Source organism: Anolis carolinensis, chromosome 2 (genome assembly GCF_035594765.1).
Source record: "Anolis carolinensis isolate JA03-04 chromosome 2, rAnoCar3.1.pri, whole genome shotgun sequence".
In the NCBI taxonomy this organism is placed as follows: domain Eukaryota; kingdom Metazoa; phylum Chordata; class Lepidosauria; order Squamata; family Dactyloidae; genus Anolis; species Anolis carolinensis.
The window spans coordinates 48,737,485-48,752,612 of NC_085842.1; the positions used below are offsets into that span (position 1 = coordinate 48,737,485).

The 15,128-nt window shown below is 45.7% G+C and overlaps 1 protein-coding gene across 2 annotated transcripts in view; it reads right to left on the bottom strand.

The window, feature by feature from the left end:
- pdzrn3 (PDZ domain containing ring finger 3) overlaps positions 1-4,489 on the bottom strand; it is a 233,563-nt gene extending 229,074 nt beyond the window's left edge. Inside the window, exon 1 of one of the 2 annotated variants that reach the window (XM_062973821.1) lies at positions 2,241-4,489. In XM_062973821.1, coding sequence (XP_062829891.1) covers positions 2,241-2,969 — 729 coding nt within the window. In that variant the 5' untranslated portion in view covers positions 2,970-4,489. The remainder of the gene's footprint in view (positions 1-2,240) is intronic. The other variant, XM_062973822.1, reaches the window with a different exon arrangement.
- Positions 4,490-15,128: the final 10,639 nt, after the last annotated feature.

The window sequence follows — 15,128 nt, forward strand, 5'->3', positions numbered from 1 at the left end:
GTTGAGAAGGAAGAATAAGGGAAGATGGAAAGGAGAGGGATGGAAGAAGGGAGGAAAGGAGGAAGGAATAGGGGAGGGAGAGAGGCAGGGAGGGGAGAGGGATGGAGTGAGAGTGAGGGAAGGAAGGAGTGTAAGAGGAAAGGGCAGAGATGGGAAGAAAGGAGGGAAGGATGTGCAAAGGTCGGCAGCCAGATTACTAACCGGGCAAGCTTTAGAGAGCATACCATGCCTCTCCTAAAGCAGTTCCACTGGCTCCCAACAAGTTTTCAGGTCCAATTCAAAGTGCAGGTGATTACCTATAAAGCCCTACATGCTTTGGGTCCAATGTATCTTGGAGAACACATCTCCTTTTATGAACCAGTGAGGCTATCGAGATCTGCTGGGAAGGCCCTTCTCTCGGTCCCACCACCAGCTCAAATACGGTTGGTGGGGACGAGAGAGTGGGCCTTCTCGGTGGTGGCACTCTGGCTCTGGAATGCCCTCCCTAGAGAGATTAGGTTAGCCCACACCCTTCAAGCTTTTTGATCTAGTCTAAAAACATGGCTTTTAAAGCAAGCCTTGATGCTTCATAGGTTTTGAAGGATTAGTACGAGGACGTACTGTGGGCATCACATCAGCACTGGGCTGTGTCAATCGAAACAGCTGGTTTTTATCTGCAGCTATGACTGCATTTTATGAATTTTAATGTTTTACATGGTAATTATGTATGTGGGTGATTGTAATTCTATCGTTTTATCATTTTAGATTTATGTATTGTCTCTATGCGGGGCTTTGCTATTTTGTTTGCTGCCGGGAGTCCCTTCGGGGAGAAATAAAGATGGCGGATAGAGAGAAAGAGGGAGGGAGGGAAGAAAGGAAACCTGCTGCAGGAAATCTGCTGACTGTAGGGTTAGCGGTTCGGAGCCGGAAGTCGGGGGTGGGCTCCTGACTGTCAGCCCTAGCTTCTACCTGCCTAGCAGTTCGGGGCATGGAGTGCGGGTGGGTCAATGGGTGCCACTTCGGTGGGCAAGTAAAAAGGATGCTCTATGCAGACATGCCAAACAAGAGTATCTCCCCATGGCTGGAGTTGAGCATCGCCTCCAGATGCCGGAGAGGGAAAGGGGAAGGCCTTTACCTTTCTCTGTGTATTTTATGTTGTAGTTCATTGTGTAAAAACACATTGAATGTTTGCCTTATATATTTAAACTGTAATCCGCTCTGAATCTCCTTGGAGGAATAAAGTGGAATATAAATAAAGTGTATGATGATGATGATGATGATGATTATGGAAGGGAGGGAGGAAACGGTTCCAGCCCAGTCTACCTGTCCGAAGGTATCTCCCCCTACGAAACACCTCAGTGTCTGAGATCATCTGGGGAGGCCCTGCTCTCGATCCCACGTCCGTCGCAAGCGCGGTTGGTGGGGACGAGAGATAGGGCCTTATCAGTGATGGCCCCTTGGTTGTGGAATTCCCTCCCAAGCAATGTCAGGTCAGCCCCCTCCCTCCTGGTTTTCAAAAAGAGAGTTTAAACCTAGCTTTGGGAGCAAGCTTTTGAGAAATAGTTGTGCAATAAGTTTATGTGAAAATTGTGCACTTGACCTTGGATCAGCCTTAGACCATGCTTGTGGATGCTGCGTCTTAACATTGGATTGCATTTAAATGTTTTTATATATGCTTATTTTAATCTTAGGGACCCTGGTGGCACAGTGTGTTAAAGCACTGAGCTGCTGAACTTGCGGACCAAAAGGTCCCAGGTTCAAATCCCAGGAGCGGAATGAGCGCCCGCTGTTAGCCCCAGCTCCTGCCAACCTAGCAGTTCGAAAACATGCAAATGTGAGTAGATCAATAGGTACCGCTCCAGCGGGAAGGTAACGGCGCTCCATGCAGTCATGCTGGCCACATGACCTGGAGATGTCTATGGACAATGCCGGCTCTTCGGCTTAGAAATGGAGATGAGCACCAACCCCCAGAGTCGGTCACGACTGGACTTAACGTCAGGGGAAACCTTTACCTTTATTTTAATCTTAATGCAACTTATGTTTTACTCTGTAGGCACTATGTGGGCCTTTTGTAAAACGCCTTGAGCCCCCCCCCCCCCAGGGGTTGGGAAAGGCGGGATATAAAAATGGTAAATAAGGAAGGAAGGGAAAAGAGAGGGAAGGGAAGCGAGGGAGAGAAGGCAGGCCAGCCAGGCGGGCGAGAGATGGGAAGGTGGGCTCCCTCCCTCCCTCCTTCCCGCGTGTATGTGCGTGTGCTTCACCTTTCCGGCGCGGGCGGCGTGGGCGAGGCTGCGGGCGGCGAGGGCCTCGAGGCGGGCGCTGTACTGGGTGAACTTCTTCTGGTAGCGCAGGGCGGTGGTCTGGAGCTCGAGCTGGGCGGCGGCGAGCTGGGCGAGGAGGGCCTTCTCGCGCTTCCCGGCCCGCAGCGCCTCCTTCTTGAGCTCCTTCTCGAGGCCGGCCAGCTGGGCGCGGAGGGCGGCGGCGTGGGCCTGCAGGGCCGGCAGGCAGGCGTGGGCGCCGGGGGCGTCGCGCTCGCGGCGGGTGAGCGCCAGCCCGCAGCCCTGGCGGCAGAGCCCGGCGGGGCGCCAGGGGCAGGCGTCGCGCATGTGGCCCTCCAGGGCCTGGCGGTCGAGCACCTCCTCGCAACCGCGGTGCCGGCAGGGCGCCGGGGCGAAGGGGCAGCTCTCGGCGTGGCGCGCCAGCTGCTGGAGGGGCACGGCCTGCGTGCAGCCCCGCGCCCGGTGCGCGCACTTGATGTCCAGCTTGAGGATGAGGCTCTTGAGCGGCAGGACGTGGTTGAGCTCCTTGGGCGAGACGCGGCGGCACTGCGACGGGCAGCTGCCCCGGGCCACCACGAAGGGCAGCACGCAGCCCGCGCAGAAGACGTGGCCGCACGGCGTGGTCAGCGGGTCCTCCAGCACTTTGCGGCACAGCTGGCACTTCAGGTCCGGGTCCACCTCCCCGCTGAAGCGGTCCAGCTCGAAGCCCATGGCGGAGGAGGAGGAGGAGGGAAAAGAACGGGAGAACCGAGCACAAGCACGCACAGGCTCCGCAACAACAACTGGGGAGCCCAAAGGAAAGAGGGAGCCTGCTTTAAATCCCCAAAGGAAGCCCCAAAGGGAAGGGAAAGGACTCTTCTCTCAGGAGAAACCCAAAGGGTGACGTGACGCTTGCCTCGCAAGAAATCTCCGCAAGCGCTTCCAACGCCACAAAACTTCCTCACAGTCCCAGGATCTCCTTCAAAGACCCCAAAGAATACACATAACCTCCTCAAGACAAACGGAGCTTCACTGGAGAGCCGAATAAAAGAGCCCCTCCCTGCTCTGAATCCTAAAAAGGAAGGGAAAGGGCTCTCCCCTCAGGAGAAGGGAGAGAGGCCCGAAGGGAGATGCTTCCAGGCAAACGCCTTGCCCCGCTCTCCTCGCAACGCATTGGGGATTGACACCTCCTCCAACGCCACACCGACTTCCTCACACAGCAACACGCACACAAACTCCAGTCCCAGGACCTCCTTCAATGACCCAAAAGAAAACCCCACAGACACACAAGCTCCTCAAGAAAAAGAGGGCTTCACAGGAGAGCCCAAAAGAAAGAGCCTTCTCTCTAAATCCTAACAAGGAAGGGAAAGGACGCTCTCAGGAGAAGGGAGGGAAACCCAAAGGGAGATGCTTCCAGGCAAACGCCTTGCCCCGCTTTCCTTGAAAAGCATTGGAAACTACAACTTCCTCCTCAAGCGCCTTCAACGCCACACGACTTCCTCACACAGCAACTCACACACAAACACAAACTCCAGTCCCAGAAACTTCTTCACTGATCCAAAAGAAAACCCCATAAACACACAAGCTCATCCTCACACAGCAACTCACACACAAACACAAACTCTAGTCCCAGAAACTCCTTCAATGATCCAAAAGAAAACCCCACAAAGACACAAGCTTAAGATAACCTGGGCTTCACTCGAGCCCAAAAGAAAGCCCTCCACTCCCGCTCCAAATCCAAAAAAGGAAAGAACTCTCCCCTCAGGAGACGCTTCTAGGCAAACGCTTTGCCCCGCTCTCCTTTTGGGGTCCTTACTCGCAAAGCATTGGGGAGAGCAACCCCGCAAGAACACACACACACACCCCGACACGGACTCCTCCTCAAGCGCCTCCAACGCTACACGGCTTCCCCACACAGCAACACACATAAGCAGACACAAACTCCCGTCCCAGGAACTCCTTCAAAGAGCAGGCGAACTCCTCAAGCTGCACAAAAGCCCTCAAACATCAACAGAGCCAAACTCGAGCCAGGCAAACTCCTCGACACACGCGAAGCCCAGTTCCAGCCACGCACGAACTTCTCCCTCCTCCGAACACCCCCTCCAGCCCGAAAGTGTGCCCTAACTCCCCCCAAAAGGAGGGAAAGCAGCCCGGTCCCCGCTTGGACAGAGCCCCTTGGAGGGAGCAGCCCAGACTGGCTGGCTGCGGGGCTGTCGACTGACTGGACGAATTGCCTCAGACTTCCTTGAACGCGCTGGGGAAAGGGATCATCTACCGCATTGATGCGAATGGGAGCGCAGCCGCTTCCTCCGCCTCCCCTCTTCCCCCCTCTTGCGCTGCTTTTCCCCAATAAGCAGACCCCTCCTCCTCCTCCTCCTCCTTTCCTTTTCTGGCTGGCTTTACTTCCCTCCTTTGGGTTAAATACACGCACATTTGGAAGGGACTGTATGACTTAGCACAGCTGGGAGTTGGGTTTATTCCGGAACGTAGCATCTCTTGAGTGTACAGCGGGGAGGATTACAGTCCATGGAGTGCATCCCTACACTGTAGGATTAATGCAGTTTGGCATCACTTGGACGGCCACGGCTTAGGGCTATGGAATCCTGGGATTTGTGGTTTGGTGAGGCACCAGCACACTTTGGCAGAGAGATCTGAAGACGTGTTGTGGAATCATTGGTTGCTGTGAGTTTTCCAGGTTGTATGGCCATGTTCCAGAAGCATCCTCTCCTGAAGTTTCACCCACATCTATGGCAGGCATCCTCAGAGGTTGTGAGGTCTGTTGGAAACTAGGCAAGTGGGGTTTATATATCTGTGGGATGTTCAGGGTGGGAGAAAGAACTCTGGTCTGTTGGAGGCAAGTGTGAATCTAGCAATCAGTTGCCTTGATTAGCATTCCTGCCTGGGGGAATCCTTTGTTGGGAGGTGTTAGCTGGCTGTGATTGTTTCATGTCTGGAGTTCCCCAATTTTCTGAGTGTTGTTCGTTATTTACTGTCTTGATTTTAGTATTTTTTTAATACTGGTAGCCAGATTTTGTTCATTTTCATGGTTTCCTCCTTTTTGTTGAAATTGTCCATATGCTGGTGGATTTCAGTGGCTTTTCTGTGTAGTCTGACGTAGTTGTTAAAGTGGTCCAGTATTTCTGTGTTCTCAAATATTATGCTGTGTCCAGGTTGGTCCATCAAGTGCTCTGCTATGACGGACTTCTCTGGTTGAGTTAGTCTGCAGTGACTTTCATGTTCCTTGAAAAACTCTAAAATCGGGACAATCACAGCCAGCTAACACCTCCCAACAAAGGATTCCTCCAGGCAGAAATCAGCCAGACCTTGAAGCTGCAAGGCTTTTCAGTGCAAATCAAGGTGATTAATTGCAGCATTCACACTTGCCTCCAATAGACAAGAGTTCTTTCTCCCACACTGGACCTTTCACAGATATATAAACCTCAGTTGCTTAATTTCCGGTTGGCTGTTAGGCATTGTGGGAGTTGAAGTCCAAAACCCCTGGAGGGCCAAAGTTTGCCCATGCCTGCTGTAGGATTAATGCAATTTGGCATCACTTGAATTGCCATAGCTCAATGCTATGGAATCCTGGGATTTGTGGTTTGGTGAGGCACCAGCACACTTTGGCAGAGAAAGCTTAAGACCTTTTAATACTGGGGTGTCAAATTCATTTTTCTCCAGGGCCACTTCAGCCTTGTGGTTGTCTCCAAAGGTCTGGTGAATCCATGGACTGAGAATCCATGGATACAGAGGGACAACATTACATTACATTACATTACATTACATTACATTACATTACATTACATTACATTACATTGTGGTTGGTGCTCTTTAGTTTTTATCCAGTTTGGGTCCCCACATGTTACTGAATGGCAACTTCCATCGCATTTGATGACCTACCATGTGCACTGGAGATAATGCAAATTGCAACCCAACAGCATTTGTGGCTCTGAGGTTGAGAAAAGGTTAAAGGACATTTTAAAGTTAAACATCATATTCACAAACCCCACTGTCCTGACTAAACAGAAAAAACTCCAGCCTCCCAGATGTTATTGTATCACAACTCCCATCAGCTCTAGTCATGATGTCTCATGATGAGGAATACAGGAGTTATAGTCCAGCATCTCAGGGGCCACATAAGATCTGGAGGGCCACATCCAAATTCAAACCACAGGCCTTGAGTTTGACACATGAGTTCTAAAACTACAACTCTCCACATGCCATAGCTTTGGGCCATAGCAGTTAAAACGGTGGCATTAATTCTACAGGGTAGAACTATAGAATCATGGAGCTGAAAGAGACCTTCTAGTCTGCCATACAGGAAAAGCACAAGCAAAGTACCTCTGACAGATGGCCATCCAGCCTCTGTTTAAGGAAGGAAGGGGCACCACACTCTGAAGCAGAGTTCCACTATTGAACAGCTCTTATGGTTATTAGTTCTTCCTAATGTTCAGGTGGATTTTCCTTTCCTGTAATTTGAACCCATTGTTCTGTGTCCTAGTTTCGAGGGCAGCAGAAAACAAGCCTGATCCCTCTTCCTTATGACACCCTTTTATACATGGTTATCACGTCTCCCCTCAAACTTCGCTTCTGCAGGCTAAACATACTCAGCTTTTTAAGACGCTTCTCATAGGGATTCATGGTCTCCAGACCTTTGATCGTTTTAGTCGCCCTCCTCTGGATACCTTCCAGCTTGTCAACATCTCTCTTAAATTGTGGTACCCAGAACTGGACACAGTATTTTGATCCCTGATGGATCAAAAGATGGCAATTATAACATTCTAGGAGACTACAACTCCACCCACTCCTTTGCAATCTGCTTCACCTTTCCCCCCCTGTTTCTTCAGAGCATTATAATAAACACTGGAGAGGAATAATTAATTATCCAGTCTATTGGGTAGAATGTTTTCTCTCTCTTAAGTACTACTGGATTGTTTCTACGAGCATATTGTGTATTGGCACTAGAGTCTGATATTGTTTTATCTCTATCCTAGAAAATATTAGGATTTATAGTTTGGCAGTGGAGTAATTTTAATCCTCCACAGCTGTAGTTCAAGGGAATTGCATGAAATTCTAGCAGCCCTCTAGCAGAGAGTTCCAAGGTCCTGGCCAAGCAGGATGGATCCATCCTTGTTGAAACTAGTGATATGAATCAATTACTGAGATGAGAAGGCTACTTTCCTAATCCTTGAGGAAATGTGACTTGAGATGCAATTACACTGTAGAATTAATGCAGTTTGCCATCACCTTAACCAATGCTATGAAATCCTGAGAGTTGCAGTTTGATGAAGCACCAGCACTTTGTAGCAGAGAAGGCTGCAGAACTTGTAATACTACAACTCTCATGATTCTATATATTGAGCCATGACAGTTAAAGTGAAACTTTACACTACATCTATTTGAGAGTGCAGATGCATCCTAGGTTTGCAAACAGTTCCTAGCCCTGCACATTCTGGAGATGATAGGGATACACCAGAGATTTCTCACACGCAAAGCATTTATTTTACTACTGAGCTTCTCACCCTTCCGCCAACACAGTCCTTGGAAAATATAGGACATCTGGCTACCTATCCCATACCCTCCTGCTTCATATAGGGTGACAAAAGTGCCTTTGTTCACCCTCTCTAACTCCTAGCAGACTGTGGAGGTGGGGAAAAGGCAGCCGACGAGGGTCAAAGGACAATGTCTCGCATTTTTAAAAACAACCCTCAGCAGACTTGTGAAGGCAGGTAATGAAGGGCAGGGGTAAGAAATTTTGCTCAAAGGGCTTGGAGTGAGCCATAAACCACATCTCAAATCCTCCCTCCTCCTTGTAGTATAAATATGAGAAGTTCATCCTTGGATAAGCAGTTAGAGCATGATATCAAGTACAGATTTGCTAAAAGCACAGAACAGAGCCATGAAACCTTTTGGGTTAGAGTTGAGTTAAAAGCAGTTACTAAAAAGTTTGTGTTTTAGCTTATTTGATAGCCAAGGGTGCCCTCCTAGTGTAAACTTCAAGGAAAACTGAAGAATTCTGGGGTGTTACATGCTGGAGAGTTCTGCCAGCTTAAACTTTTGGTTTTTAAGATTCCAAATGTAGCTTTTGCAGACTTTCTTCAAGCAGCACAACATCTCTGCAGTTCTTATGATGTTTGTCAAAACTAAAATTTCCTACAACTTTCACTACAGATCTGTCTACTTCATTTCACTCAAAATCTAAAATACAGCAAGATGACAGTGCCTTTATGTCTCCAGGTTCACATATGAAAAAGCAATGCAAAAACCTATGAGGTTCAATGCTAGTTGGATGATCCAGCTTTCAGTGTTGACCCATTGGACTCCTTGGATAAGCAAGGATTGATTCATCTACATGGTAGAAATAATGCAATTTGACACTATTTTAACTACCATGGCTTAATGCTACGGAATCATAGGAGATGTAGTTTTACAAGGTCTTTAGTCTTCTCTGTCAAGTGCCTTACAAACTTCAATTCCCATGATTCCACATGATTGAGCCATGGTTAATGGTAGTATCAAACTGGATTAGTTAGCATAGATCCATTCCTAATAATTCCCACTGCTATACCTCAAAAAGCTGTTGAAATGATGAAGAGAAGAACCATGGACATTACCTTGAATATGGTGAGGGAAAATTGGATATAAATATAATATATCAAAATGTCTTTTAGTTCTTTTCAATTTTTTTCATATGATACATGAATTCAATTGTGCAGGAAAGAAAACAGAAGAGAGTTATTTTAGAGGTTTCTTTTAATTTGAATCAGTATTATAGTTTATTTACAAGTCAGTTTTGGGGGGTTAATTTCTTGTTTTATCCTTAGTATTTATTAAATTTATGCCCATTAGCAGCCAGGCTTTCTTGATAGTAGCCCTGCATTTATGGATTTCAGTCCCTTCCCAGCTCAATAATTATTAGAGTTTTAATGAAAAAAATGTAAATACTTTCAATCACCCAAAATCTAAAGTTTTCTGAAAGTATTCCAAAACAAATATCCAAATATTATATATAGGCAAAATGCAACAGCCTAGGAGTGACAAAGACTCCCATAGGCATTTTTTGCAACCAACCAGCATCTGGCCAGCATCCTACTAGTGACACATGCAGGCATTTCGTCTCTGCAAAGCTTCCCCAGAATTCATGGTTATTCTGCAACATTCCCCCAGAATGGACATGCTGTGGCTTTTAGACAGCAGGCATATTTTGGGAAAGTGTTTGGCTTGGTCCCATAACAAGATTCAGAGTGATAACATCATGTGCTGAGTCCTCTTCAGATCTTACCATTGATCTGCTTTGCCTCCTGTCTGCTTATGGCTTTGTAGTATCGGGAAATAGTACTCTGGTCCCCCCTTCTGTTTATTTTGCTGTTCACAGCAAAACTGAGTTGTGAGGATGGCGAATGAGCAATTATAGTGGATTTCTGCCTGTAGAACTCTTAATGTTATACTGGACAACAATGGGAATGCATCTACACTCTAGAATTAATGCAGTTTGACACTACTTTAATTGCCGTGGCTCAGTGCTATGGAATCGCACGATGGAGCACTAATGTACATTAAGGGCTTACTTTTGTGCATCTTTCTGGGAGTTTGTTGTCTGGAGACTGCAATTTGAAGCAAGATCCAAACTGCATTAAATGGTCAGTGTAGATGGGGCCTTAGTAGGATGACTGCGCCACATTTGAACCACACTGTTGCTATTTAAGGCGTATTTACACTGCAGAATTAATGCAGCTTGACACCGCATTAACTGCCATGTCTCAATGCTATGGAAACATGGGAGTTATAGTTTTACAGGGTCTTTGGCCTTCTATGCCAAAAGTGCTGGTGTTTCACCAAACTGCAACTGCTGTGATCCTATAGCATTAAACCACAGCAGTTAAAGTGGTATCAGACTGCATTAATCCCAATGTGTAGATGCACATCTCAGCCATATTCCTAATTCAGAGTCATGTTCTTTTTATGTACAATCTAAAGTTTTTTAAAGTACTGCTTTCATATTGCAAACTTGGAAATGGAAGCTGTCCAGTTTCAAATTTTGTCTAGTACTTAATACACCTATAAAATATATAAGACTAATTCTTGAATGGATAGGATCTAGAAGGTCATCCCATTGGAACTGATGGGATAACCAGAGAAATATGTTTAAAGATGAAGAGGATGGTACTAATAAACTTTTTCTAAACAGAACCATTTCAGTAGTTATGAGGGACTCACTTTCTCAGCTGGATTATAGGCTGTCACACAGAAGCAATGAATCTCCACATGTACACTTGTGTCTCTTTATGGAAAAATATGTTTTCTATGCTGTGTGGTCTATTACTGTCCTAATACTGTCATTGAGAATTATGTGTGTGTGCATTAAGACCAGGGAGGCCTAGTACTTGGAAAATCTGTTTCAATACATATATAATCTCTGTGCATTCTTGAAGGTATAATCAAGAGCTAGTATGTAAGACCACACTAGAAGATACATAAGATCTGGAAAATATGTTGAGTTTCTTCTGAAGGGAAGAGAGTGAAATGCTACTATGAACATGCACTTAAACTACCCATTGCAATATATCTGTCTTTTGAAAACTAAGCCTGGATTGTTTGGTTTTAGAGCCAGGCTGGGTGTGGCACAAGGACATTTTCTGGCCATATCCACAGGGTGGCAGCTCACAACGAATGATGGCCAATGTATAACAAGCCATGGATGATGGCCAACGTATGAAGTCACCAGGAAAATATAGCACTGCTGTTAACTGCATTTAGGTAATGTACACATTAGTTTTTAAGATACCTAAGGGGACAGGGAAGGTATGGAAAGTATTTGAGATAAAAACTTCAATAAAGTTTCAATCTATGAACAATGAAGTATCTAGAAGCCTTTAAAACTCAAATCAGTAGCCGAAGTGCTCACTTCAGACCGTAGAAGCAAGGATTTGGCAGCATGTTGTTGGAGAAGGCAGTCTACCCCTCCCCTTTAGTTGGAGATGAATGGGCCCATGTACTAGAAGAGATGCAAACATAGAAATTCTGTTTAGTCATTGTGACTCATAGCCTTTCAGAGATTTACCCTGTGTGCAATCTCATTCTCTCTTTCTTTCTTTCTTTCTCTTTCTCTCTCTGGGGTTCTTCTTCCTCCTTGTTTATAATTCTGTTATCTTATTCTGCAGTTGTTTTATGGTATTGAGAACGTGGGTGGTGGTATGTATCTTGCATGTATAGAACTAGAACCTGGAGTTAACTAGGATGGGTTCTTAAATATCTCTCACATTTAAAAGTATTTCAAAAATGCTTTATGTAATTAACAATCCCAAGCCATCAGAATATCTTACATAAAAGCTCTGCTGGAAAATCACACACACATCAGCTTGTAGGAAGATGCAGGAGAAGGGCATTCACCTGTGTTCAGGCAGTGTAGACATCCAGTTCTTGTGCAGAATTGGCAGTGGGTGTTTTTCGGCAGCGATCCCATACTTCCTGTGCTCAGGTGGACTGGAGATGTGGGATGGCTGTCCCCTTCAACTATCTCCCACCAGCTACAAGGATGACAGGGGACCTATCACATGGTTGGCAGCTTCTCTTCATATGACTAGCAAAGGGCCATGTTGTAGATCCTCTTGTTGTACAATCCACACAAAACACTTAGGTCTTCGGAGAGGTATCTACTCCAGCACTGCCCGAACCTGACTGACAACTGTCACCCAGGGGACCTTTTCATCTGCTGCCTTAAGACTGTGGAACGACCTGCCGAAAGAGCTCCAACAACTAAATGAGCTGTCAGAATTAAAATCCAATTGAAGACCCATTTCTTTCGGCAGCCCTACCCAGTCCATTTTAAACTGTAAATTTTAACCTGCATTTTATTGGTTTTGGTCTTCTATATGTCTTTTTAGTATGTACATTTTAATAGTGTTGTTTCTATCTGTGTTAACCATGTTGAACCCCCCTCAAGTCACAGGGAGAGGCAGGTTAAAAATAAAATTACTATGCTATTATATAATTGTAGCTGGTAGCTATGGGGTGGAAGAGGCGGTGGACATCGGACACCTGCTCAGCCGTACTGAACCGGCTTTAGTGTGGCTGGGCAGTATGGATGGACCATAATTCCCCCAATTTCACCCTGAGTTATGTGTTTGTGTAGAACCACTAGTATATAGATAGATGAATGAATGTGTGTTTGTGAGTGTATATAAAATAAAATCAATTTGATCAATTTTGTACACTTCCAACAAGGCAGTTTAAAACCGGTTAAAACAGTTTAAAACCATGCGAAGATGCAGATCTGGATGAAAAAAAATCAAGCTAAGAATGCCTTAGAACCATAGAACCATAGAGTTTGGAAGAGACCACCAGGTCCATCCAGTCCAACCCTTTTGCCATGCAGGAACACACCATCAAAGCACTCCCAAGAGGTGGCCATCCAGCCTCTGTTTAAAATCCTCCAGTGAAGGAGTCTCCACCACACTGTGAGCCTGTGTATTCCACTTTTGAGTAGATCTTATTACCAGGAAGTTCTTAATATTTAGGTGGAATCTCCTTTCCTGTAATTTGAATCCACTCTCCTTGTCCTGGTCTGTGATGACTCATGGGCCATGTAATCCCGTTCCTAGTACTGTTGTGACAGATGAAGAGGAAAACTTGGGTTTCCGGATTTGGAGCCCTTGCAGCTGCAAGATGTTTGCCCACAAGAAGTCAGCCAAATAAGCCTTGAGCAGAAATCTCCCCCATTTTCTCGCCGCCTTTATTATAATCAAGATAGAAGCGCTCGGGAGGCGACTCGCAGGAGCGCCAGGATTGCTGCCAGACAATTAGATGATTAAGTCTGTTTCCCTTAGGAAAGTTTAAGGAGTCCTGCATCTGGACACAGAATAGGTTTCGTTTCTTGTTCCCCAGAGAAAGTGTTCTTTGGCGGGAAAACAAGATCCTATATAGGTGTTTGGCCACAAGGATTCCTTGCGGAGTCAATTCGTCAACTTCGGGAGTAGATTGTGTGTGGACTACGCTACTTCAGTTTCCAGGACCTTGTTCTCGTTCCCGCCTTGCCTTGTTCCCTGGACCTCGCCACGGATTTTTGCCACGGACCCTGTTCTTGTTCCTCGCTTCTTGTTACCTTGAATCAAGCCTTATTTGCCAAGAATCTAGTTTGCCCTCCAGCCTTGCATCAAGCTCCATGGACTAAAGGACCTTGTCATTTCCCCTCACTTTGCTTGGCAAAGTGTGTGTTTCGGTTATTGGATTACAGCTTTGGACTTTAATATCTCATATTGGACATCGTTTCCCTGGACTATATTTGACCTTTCCTGAAAGGTCTACTTCTGAACTATATTCTACACTTATTTTTATTGACTTTATATATTTCCTTAATAAAGATATTAGATAGATTCTGATCTCTGTGCATGGTTATTGGTGCTCCGCAGTCTGGGTCCTGACATGGTCTGTGGAGCCGCAAAAATACATTTGCTCCCTCCTCAATATGATACCCTTTCAAATATTTAAATATGGCTTTCATGTCATTTCTGCACCTTCTTGCCTCCATGCTGAATGTATCCAACTCCCTAAATAGCTCCTCATAGGCCCAGTCTTTCAGATCTTTGTCAAAATTATTCTTGAATTATGATGCCCGTAATGGCAGAAAGTATTCAAGGTCATGTTTATATTTGATGCTAGAATGACACCTATGTTGCATCAATCAAAGTTTTAAAGAGAGGGTATTCTGCTGGGAAAGATTTTTTCCATGTCATCCTAACCCCCCCCCCCCCTTAACAATATATTGCCCCTCTTCCACTGGTGGGACACTGAGGGGACTTCTCCCCAGCACAGCTTTTGTAGTGGCAGTGAATTCCATAAATGAATTTTGCATTGTGTGAAAGACTTTAAAAATCCATAGTTAACTCCAGGTTCAAGTGCTATGAATGTGAAAGAAGTGCCTACACTCCCGCGTCCCCGCCCCATCCACTTCCTCAATACCATAAGATGACAGCATTAAAATAATGATAATGATGATCCCCTTAGTCATCCAAAAATAAAGCCACAGTCTCTCCATGTTACCTCAGAAGGAAGGCATCCCAAGCTCACTGCTTGCCTGGACCTTTCCCTGCAGTTTCTCAACCTCTACACAATACCCTATTTTTGAGAAATCCTTTCCAAACTCGACATTATCCTTTGAGAACACTGAACTCTGTATATAGTGCTCCAAATGCAGTCATGGCATACATTTGTGTGAAGGAGGCATGATTGGATTGAAAGTTTTATTTCAGGCCCTTTCCTAATAATCCCTAGCATGAAATTTGCCTTTTCCACAGCTGTCGTGTCCTGAGCTGAGACAGGCTCCTCCCCAGGCTACCTTTAAAACATGCCTGAGTATAGAGAATGTAACTCTCCTGTTCTGCAGATTTCCACAGTCCTGGCCTCTCTCCTTCCAGCATCTGCATAACATAGCCGCTGCTGTTTCTGCCCCTCCAGGACAAAGGAAATCACAATGTGAGCTGTAGGAGAATTTTTACAAGGCAGGGAATGTATATATATGTTCCCTGCCAGAAATAAAAAAAAATCTCCTTGATAATGTCACCCCAGTAGGAGCCTTTATGATGTGGAGAGCATGTTTAGAAATCTGGCCCAGATTGCCAGAATCTTCACGGTGTCTTCAAGATCCCACATAAATTTTAGGATGGAAAATACAGGTAATGCCTGCCACAACAACGTCAACAAAACTCTTTTCCTTTAGAGGTTCTCTTCTGGCTGCTGATACTGATGTTGCTAAAATATACATTACATTTGAATATTAGCTCAGCATGAGCTGAGACTTTTGTTTATGAATGGGGCCAAGGAAATCTGATTTCCAAGCCAGCCACCCATCGTGTGCCATGCATTTAGCCCATGCATTACTTTGAAAGGCTGACATTG